General features: G+C 50.9%; 1 protein-coding gene across 12 annotated transcripts in view; it reads right to left on the minus strand.

Annotated features, from left to right (window-relative positions):
* Positions 1 to 9,401, minus strand: part of LOC114765406 (pleckstrin homology domain-containing family A member 5-like) — an 86,072-nt gene extending 76,671 nt beyond the window's left edge. For 4 of the 12 annotated variants that reach the window (XM_028955631.1, XM_028955628.1, XM_028955626.1 and 1 more), the window contains exons 1-3: positions 9,206 to 9,380; positions 8,991 to 9,067; positions 7,772 to 7,829 (exon numbers count right to left, since the gene is read on the minus strand). In XM_028955631.1, the coding sequence (XP_028811464.1) occupies positions 7,772 to 7,829; positions 8,991 to 9,067; positions 9,206 to 9,297 (227 nt within the window). In that variant the 5' untranslated portion in view covers positions 9,298 to 9,380. Of the gene's footprint in view, positions 1 to 708; positions 741 to 7,771; positions 7,830 to 8,990; positions 9,068 to 9,205 lie in introns of those variants that run through there. The other 8 variants (XM_028955654.1, XM_028955652.1, XM_028955653.1 and 5 more) reach the window with 3 other exon arrangements.
* Between the last annotated feature and the right edge of the window lie 330 nt (positions 9,402 to 9,731).

Consider the following 9,731-nt stretch of genomic DNA (forward strand, 5'->3'; position numbering starts at 1 on the left):
AGGAGAGGCCGTAACCGTGCCAACGCCGGCCTGCGCCGACCTGCTTCATTTGGATGACGAGTCACCTCTCATTAACCTTGGTTTAGAACCGAAATCTCGGACTTCACACGTCCAGGACGCATATACAATTACTGCAAATATGTTCCAATTATTCATATCATTATTATTAGAAAGGCATGGAATGGATGTTCATCGGTTTTATATTGACGATTACCTTGATTCTCTCTCTCTCTCATATATACACACCCACACACACACACATATATATATATATATATAAATTTACTGCATTTACCAGACGCCCTTATCCAGAGCGACTTACAATCAGTAGTTACAGGGACAGTCCCCCCCTGGACACACTCAGGGTTAAGTGTCTTGCTCAGGGACACGATGGTAGTAAGTGGGATTTGAACCTGGGTCTTCTGGTTCACAGGCAAGTGTCTTACCCACTAGGCTACTACCACCCATATATAAATACACACACACACACACATATATATATATACACATATATATAGATACACACACATATATAGACACACACACACACAAACAGAGAGCTTCATTTGTTTTTCCATTTGAACCTGAGCTGCATCGCTCAGCCGGTGGGTTTAAATTAAATCAGGCAGCAACACAATCCCAGACAAGACAGCACAACACGGCGATGACAAGTTTATAGAAAACCAGACACCCCCCCCCCCCCCTTACCAACACACGCGACTCATGTCAGGCGGCGCGGCGGCAGAACGTTCCGGAGGAGAGCGACTTGACTCTGCGAACCGATCGACTTCTGCGCCCGGCCCCCGGGCAGAGCCGGGATTAAAGGCTGGATTATCAAATCTGGAGATTAGTGTTGGGGGGGGGGTTCCCACACGTGGCGAGCAGGAGAGCGCCACTTTTTTGGGGACTGTGCCTCTCCAAGAAGGGGGTGACATTCTTCATCTCTCCTGTCCTCAGTGTCGCATTACAAAATGCCAATATTTGCATGTTTGAAGACGTTCTGCTGTACAATGCCAAGCCGCCTCACTCGGTGGCGTCTGCAGAGAGACGTACCCCCGCAGTTCGTACGAACCGCAGCGGACGTCTGGACGACGGGAATAGCACGGCGCTTCCTGCCAAAACGGCCCACGGATTGAACGGGGCATCTTCTCCTGTCAGATAATAACATAATGCTCCCGTCTCAGATGGGCCGCCAATCCATCCGATTGGCTGAGAACAATACGAAAAGCCTGATCCGCGAGCTTGGCCTGCCATGCAAAGGAAAGATCGGAAAAGAAGGCCTTTCTATGTAAATTCTATGGATGGAGTGATCATCTGTGCATCTTTATCACTAGTTATTACCACAGTTGTGACCAACATAATGTCTATATTTCTTTATGTCTGAATCCTGACAGTCCTTGTCTGTCTGTAGTTGTGCTTCTATTGATCCTGAATCTGTGCAAATTCTGCACGTGATTTTAAAGAGGATTATTCTGCAAAGCCAGTTTTTCTGCATGTACAGGTCATGTGACCTGCTTAGAGCGTGTACTAAATGGAAGTGCTGTCATTTCTCAAGTGTTCTGTGAACATTTTGAAAAAAAATATTCATATCGGCATTGCACGGCGGATGTTGACAAGATGCAATGGTGCCAGTCTGCGTTGTCATGACGACTACATAAGATAAGGCGATGGTGCAAGGTGGACCGCTGTTCTGCACTGAAAATTCTGTTCTATTTATAATGTTTTCTGTCCATCATGGCTCCTCACAAAAGATAAGTTTGTTGATATTGTTGTAAATATTGTATATTGATCATATGTGATGTCCTGACAGCAAGAGGAAGTAGAGTTCGGCATCAGTGCATAAGTCCCTCGCGTAGTCCACAGCTCCACAGCTCCGGTCAAGGGGTTCTCATTTACTCCATTTATCACAGCATCTCCACCGACCTCCACATCCCATCATCTCTCGTCATGGTGTTCCAAACTGGACACAACGGCAAGAAGCGCGTCCAAACCAGCGAGCTTGTTCAGCACTTCTCCAACACACCGCACATGCTGAAGATCAGAGGAACTCACAGCAGGTCAGCGTGGTCTCACGATCCAATCAAATTTGATGGCAGGCCACACGGGCGTTCAGCACCAGCGTTCGCTCGGCTGCGCCTTTGGATAAGCACAGCATAAAGCACAGGGCGGCCTAGCGGTTGAGGAAGCGGCCCCGTGATCAGAAGGTTGCCGGTTCGAATCCCGGTCCGCCGAGGTGCCACTGAGGTCCCCTTGATGACGGTCCCATCCCCACACACTGCTCCCCGGGCGCCTGTCATGGCCGCCCACTGCTCACCAAGGGTGATGGTTAAATACAGAGGACACGTTGCACAGTGTCACCGTGTGCTGTGCTGCAGTGTCTCACAATGACGATCACTTCACTTTCATTTTGTAAGGACCAGAAGTAAATCTGTTCTATGTTAATTCTAGGGATAGAGTGATTATATATTGGCTTTGTATCATTATCACTAGTTATTACTTCAGTTTGGACCAACATTATGTCTACATTTCAGAGACTGGACTGGAACTCGGCAAGAAGAATCCTCCGGATCCAAGAGCGGCAGAAATCTCTCTGGAGGAGAAGTCAATCTTTCCAAAGCACCAGAGCGGCGTGGCAGCTGCTGGACAAATGGCCAACCACGCCTTTGGCCAGCACCTCGGTCCAATTGCATTCTGGCAGCACACAGCAGGACACACACACTCACACACAGAGTCAGTAAACACTAAAACACTGACAATGAGCCACTCGTCGGAATGGCAATCGACACGAAGAAGAAGTATTTTTTCCTCTTGTGTGGCAATAAATGCTGCACGCAAAAACGGAACATGTAGGCGCCGCCCACACAGAGACCAAAAAAAAAACTGATTCATTCATATTTTACCACGACTGTCATAGAGACTAATCTGCTCAGGACCCTCAGATCCTCCATTATGACACATCAAAAAATTTAATTCCCACGTGCTGGATTTCCAGAACAATACGCACGTCTGAAACACGGATTTTCAGTACAGTAACACGCAACCATGTCTACAACACAGTCAAATCGTGTACATTAAACATTAATAGTTTATTAAAGTGAAAACTAGTGCTGAGAAGATGTAGCCAGCGCCCACATGATGCATAATTCATGTCATCATTTTCATCCTGAGCATTTAGAGAACAGAATTAATCTAATTGTTTACCTTTATCTTATGAACTCAAGGAATATAATTACTATATGGCGGTTAAGGAAGCGTCCCCGTAATCAGAAGGTTGCCGGTTCCACTGAGCAAAGCACCGTCCCCACACACTGGTCCCTGGGCGCCTGTCATGGCCGCCCACTGCTCACTCAGGGTGATGGTTAAATACAGAGGACACATTTCACTGTGTGCACCGTGTGCTGTGCATCACAAGTGACGATCACTTCACTTTTTATAATGAGCATTTACATAGGCGATAGGTGTAAAGAGTGCTATGTCCATTCCACTTGAGAGATGGGCAGCCCTTATGACGTCATAAGGGGAAAGGTTTCCTTCCGTTTCTCATGCTTTTTCCGTATTTTTTTGTTCCGTCATGCGAGACACTGGTGTTGATGGGATCATTTCCACGAATGCCCGCTCAACTTCTATTGGATGCTCTCCTCCTCATCCCGCCTCGCTCCTCCTCTTTATTAGCATTTAAAGCTACAGACGGTGAAGCGGCGCGTCCTGGGAAATCTCATTGTGGGACTGGATCAAAGTGGCTGGAATTCTGCACCACGTCTTAATTTCACAAAGAGACGTCAGATACAGAATAAAGGGACCAACAAGACCGAAATCCATGTCATGGACCTTTAAATAAAGCTTTAAATAAAACGCTAAATAAACTCGACACAATGGAGGTGTTTTAACGGGAGATGAGTGTCTTAAAAAGGCCAAAACAATCATCCTACTACAAATGTCACCGTCAACATTTAATAAAGGCAATAAAAAAATGAACCCTCAACTACACATCCCGATAAAAATAAATGATCATGTAATAAAATGTGTAGGAGTTGATGCCAAGTTTGCCATTTTCAGAGGTAGTTACAGTTTATTTACCCCCAATCTCAGTACACATTTCCACATAATCCGATTTAAATGTCATGAGGAGTTATAGGTGTAAGAATTGTGAGCAGAGTGAATAAAAGCAACACTGGAGAAGTGAAAATATCAGCCAATTAGCATGAAGCACAGTCCTTTTCCCAAAATGCATGGTGCATGAACAGCAGCGAGTTAGTGTTGGCCTAGCGGTTAAGGAAGCTGCCCCCCATAATCAGAAGGTTGCCGGTTCGAATCCCGACCCGCCAAGGTGCCACTGAGCAAAGCACCGTCCCCACACGCTGCTCCCCGGGCGCCTGTCATGGCCGCCCACTGCTCACCAAGGGTGATGGTTGAATGCAGAGGACATGTTTCACCACGTGCACCGTGTGCTGTGCATCACAAGTGGCAATCACTTCACTTTCATTCATTCTAGGCTGCGATCTAAACTGACAAAATAGCAAAAAAAAAAAAAACATGCAGGCAATTAGATATTAGCATTAGCAGCAGTGTTGGGGCTAGTTACTCCAAAAAGTAATATATTACATATTACATATTACTCTCAAAAATAGTAACGCCTTGCTTTACTTTATTACTCCCTGGAGAAAGTAACTAGTTATATTACTAGTCATATTACTAGTTACATGTTTTTTCTTAATTACTCTATAATTGCCTGAGATGCATCAGATGGAGGGAGAACATACAAAGGAGGAGTGTTCTTTAGGGTCTTTATTACACCAACAACAGACTGGCACTGTCTAGCACAAATAACTACAAACAACTGTACTTGTGCAATCTGTCCCTGTTATCGGTATTTTGCAGATTATCTTTCGAAAAGACAGCGATTCGACGGTAGAAAGCGGTAACATTTCTTCTAGTTCGTACGAGGCAACAAGCTTAATGACTGAATCTCCTTCCCGTCGAAACTAGCTTTCTGTTGCTGGGAACCTTCCCCTGAAAAAGAGCTTGCCGTTGTTGACGCTTCCATTTTTCCCATCTGTCTTTGCGGGTGCCGCGCTGCTGCCGGGTGTCGACCAATCGGTGATGGTAAATGATCCCTCGTGCCAAACCCAGACCAATCACTGTTCCGTTCAATTTTCAGACGAGTAACGCCTTAGACTACTAGTTACTGAAAAAAGTAATGTTACTACAGTAACGCGTTACACCCAACACTGATTAGCAGTGACTCTGTTAAACGTGCGCCATGAATCGTATCGGCAAATCTCAATTCCAAAAGGGCACCAGGAGCCGTGGGGAAAATGCCAACGTGGTGTAGGGTGGCACGGGCACTCCTTGAATGTGAAGTGGGGGCGTCGGTGGAGTGTGGGGCCGCCTGGGCTGGAACGGCGAGGAACAAAGGCCCGTTCACTCAACAAGCCACGCGGCAGGAGGTTCTATTCTTTTCCACCCCGCGCCGTCCGTATTTATTCACTCTCGCGCGCTGTCTACCGCGCGTCAGGCGTCCTTCTTCTCGCCGTCCGGTTATTACTGTGTTTGCAGGACGCGGGACACTCGGGACTTTCATGTCATTTTCATGCCTTTTAAAAGAATCGGGGGAAAAAAATGCGCCGTTCCATGAAAAGTGGGCGGGTCACTTAGCGTGACTTCTGAAGTGAAAGTGACAAGACATTTACAGCATTTACCAGGCGCCCTTATCCAGAGCGACTTACAATCAGTAGTTACAGGGACAGTCCCCCCCTGGAGACACTCAGGGTTAGGTGTCTTGCTCAGGGACACGAGGGTAGTAAGTGGGATTTGAACCTGGGTCTTCTGGTTCACAGGCGAGTGTCTTACCCACTAGGCTACTACCACCCTACATGAGACACTGCAGCGCAGCACGCGGTGACGCGGTGAAACGTGTCCTCTGTATTTGACCATCACCCTCGGTGACCAGTGGGCACCATGACAGGCGCCCGGGGAGCAGCGTGTGGGGACGGCACCTTCATCAAGGGGACCTTGGTGGATCGGGATTCGACCTTCTGACCACGGGGGGAAGGGTCGCTTCCTTGACCGCTAGGCCACCGCTGATACTGGCTTCCATTTGACCTCCATGCCAACTTTCCAACCGCACGATGAACGTCTCCGGCGGTAATAATAAAACATGTTCGGGTCTTTTATTCTTATCCAAGCAGGCAAAGAAAAACGTCAGTTCCTCAGACAAGGGGCGTGGCATTCGGAATCATGGGGACATGTGGGTAACGGAGACCGACCCCAAACACAGGGCTGTGTGGTAATAAACACATTGTTTGGTGCCAAACTCCACCCCTGTACTGAGTTGTATTGGTACGTTGCAGCGCGTGTTGGTACGCCGTATCAGCGAAGTCCGAGCCTCTCCGTATCCAGCTGAGAAGGTCACTTTCTACGCTGCTGCACGAGGGAGGAGACGAGGCCACGACGCCCGGCTAAAACAGCTGGCTATGGTCAGATGAGTGACCCCTGGCCCAGATACCAGGACAGAGGTCACTCAGGGCGGCCTTCCTGAAACCCTGGAGTGGGCGGAGACTTCAGGACCACAGGCAACAGGCCGCGATGTTTGTTTCTCGGCGCAACACGGAGAGCGAGAGGAGCGGGGCGCGGGGGGGAGGGCGTCCTCACTTCAAATAAACGATGGAATTCCGACCGCGGAGGCCCCGCCCACCCCGCCCCGACCCCCCTCCCCAAACTCCTCAGGGGTCAGCTGCGGGTCACGGCTCGCTCCTCACATCCCTCCCGTCCCGTTTCTTCTTCACCCTCCTACACGCAGACGGCAGACCCCTCACGGTCCCATGATGCATTGCTCAGACCAGTCGCTGCATAATGCAACTGCGAGAGGGAGGGGGGGGGCGAACGGAATGAGATCTCCGGGGCTATTTTGAGGAAGCAGGTGAAACGCGGACACGGTAGAGGTGCTCTGCTCCCCGTCAGAGACAAGTAGTGGAACAGAACCGGCGCCGGAGGCGGGCCGGCCGCTGTCCATCACACGTAGGCTGGTAGTAGCCTAGCGGGTAACACCCTCGCCTATCAACCAGAAAACCCGGGTTCGAATCCCACTTACTACCATCGTGTCCCTGAGCAGGACACTTAACCCTGAGTGTCTCCAGGGGGGGGACTGTCCCTGTAACTACTGATTGCAAGTCGCTCTGGATAAGGGCGTCTGGTAAATGCTGTAAATGTACGATCCCGTCGAGGGGTGCGTGTAGCCCCTTGGAATATTCGCCCCGACATCTAACCGCCATCTATCACTCACCGTCCCGTTTCGTCCGGTATTCCGGTCATCGAGCCGCCACGGACGCCAGAGAAACGGAGTCATTTTCACTACGGCCGAGAGCAGGAAGTGGCACGTTCGGCCCACGCTCCGCACTGCGTGCATAAAAACACGTTTCCCGCCAAACTACCACAGAATGAGGTGCTCTGACGTTCAGAAAACGTTCCCAGAGCGTTTGCCTCGAACCCACGCGAAGTCTAGTAAGTCCTCTGCTGCACCTACGTGAAACCAACTTCCAGTTTATTGCTACTCTATACATTTTTACATCATTTTAATTATAGACGGGCGTTACGGCATTAAACTGGCTTTGCACAAGTAATTCCACCTCGAACGAACCCGAGGAGCCGAGCGGCGTGTAACCACATTTTCACCCGGCAGACGCAGGACCCGCCTCGACCCGCCCAACTGGTCCCTAAAAGCCCGGCCGTTCGCGGCCAGCGGGAGTCTGGCAGGTTCCGCAGCGGCACTCACTTTATGAAGCAGCGGGCTCCCTCGAACGTGTAGCCCTCCTCCCATCCCGTCGGCAAATCTGGGAAGTAGAGAAAAACAGGGATAAGCGTGCGTGCGTGCGTGGGAAGTGTCTTCTGAAGCATGCAGAAGTTCTACTGGAGACGTTGGCGTCGGTGTTGGGTTCCCGTGGGCTCCATAGCTCCCCAAAGCCAAACGGGCTTCTCGCCAGGCGTCCGAAACGGGACGGGCCGCCGCCTTAATGTCTCAGATTCAAACAGAAGAAACGATATGAACTGGAACCGTCTTCTTTTTTGGAGAGCTTCATGCAAAAACTTCGGTCGGTAGTGGGACTACTTAAACGTTTCTCATCTTCGCAACCGTATCTCTGAAAGCGCTCCGGACGGGACTGTCCAAAAACGTAAATGATCCACAAATAATCCGGATTAAACAGCGAAAGTGGCAGCAAAATGTCTAGTAGGGCAGCGCGGTATAAACGGTGTGCTGGAAAACGTCGACTCAGCAATACGATATTTCGCACGGCGACATTGTACTGTGACCCGAACATCGTGATGCGTATCGTGTCCTGAGGTCCTCGCCAACGCACACAGCATGCGATATGAGTGAGATTTCGTTTATACCGGCCTTGCCGCTGGGCTCGGCGCGATAAACATGAGCTTTAAAGCTGCGTTCGGGACCTTCTCCAACATTCCAGCTTTTTTGGAGAACGTGGTTCGTTTTCCTTTGGACGGGGCAGCCGGAGATATGTCCATCGTGCATAATGTCAGGTCAGTGGCGGGATGAGCGGGCTGGAGGGTTGGAGAGGAGTGTGGCGTCTGACAGGACGTGCATCTGGAGCCTGGGGCGGGCTGAAGGTTGCCGGTTCGAATCCCGACACCGCACGCCGCTCCCCGGGGGTCGCCCGACGTGGCTGCCCGCCGCTCGCCGACGGTGCTGAGTTAAATGCAGAGGACACGTTCTGTTGCGTGCACACAGCGACAATCACTTCACTTTCACGCCCGTTTCTCTCGCGAGATCTGGCAACCCCGGCACTGGGTGCGATGTGTTGGGATGCAGCGGCGACGGCGACTGTTCTCAATGTCACTCATTAGCTGGGCACCACACACACACACGCACACACACACACACACACGCACACACACACACACGCACAGCCCAGTGCAGATGGAGACACGATTCCCAACCCGCGACATTCCCACCCTCCCACGGAGCGCACTCCCACCTGGAGTTTTCCTGTGTCCGGTCACCACGGCTTCTCCGGTGCCGGGGTGCAGCCAGGCGGTGCTCTTGGCTTCCTCGCTGTCGGTGAGAAACGGAGAAGGGTGAGAATGTTGGGAAGAGCGGCGGCCGAGGGGGAATTTTCCAGAGAGAGGGAGAGAGAGAGAGAGAGAGAGAGAGGGAGAGAGAGAGAGACGACCGCGGCCGACGGCCGTTTACTTGATAAAGAAGACGCGTCCGTCCCGCGTCACCCCGTAGCTCCAGCTGGACGGCAGGCAGGCGAGCCAGTCCGGGTTCAGATCCGCCGCCATGTCTGGCACCGAGTAGCGCTCCGGGCGCGCGTGCCCGCGCCGGCTGCGCGTGCACGGAAACCCCGGCAACGCGGGGCCGCGCGCGGGGCGAAGCGAGGCGCGCCTCTGGGGGCGGGCGGGCGCGCGCTCTCCCGCGCGTCACCCGCGCCGCGTCCGACCTTTAATTACCGGCGTCACCAATTACTCCCGCCAAGTAATGACAGTGTAATAATCAGGTTGTCGTTCGGACACGCAGTTATCATGCTTCTGTACGTCCCCCACGGTGACCGCAACACAAATTCAAATTCAAATACACGGTATGATATGCACTGCTACAGACCACAGTAATTACAAATGGTGCAAGCATACAATGAAAACCAATATGCAAATATTGCCAACATAACCAGATATTACACTTTTATGTCTTTAACATAAAATATGTGTAACAGGTAAAG

Source organism: Denticeps clupeoides, chromosome 15, assembly GCF_900700375.1.
Source record: "Denticeps clupeoides chromosome 15, fDenClu1.1, whole genome shotgun sequence".
NCBI classification, from domain to species: Eukaryota; Metazoa; Chordata; class Actinopteri; order Clupeiformes; family Denticipitidae; genus Denticeps; species Denticeps clupeoides.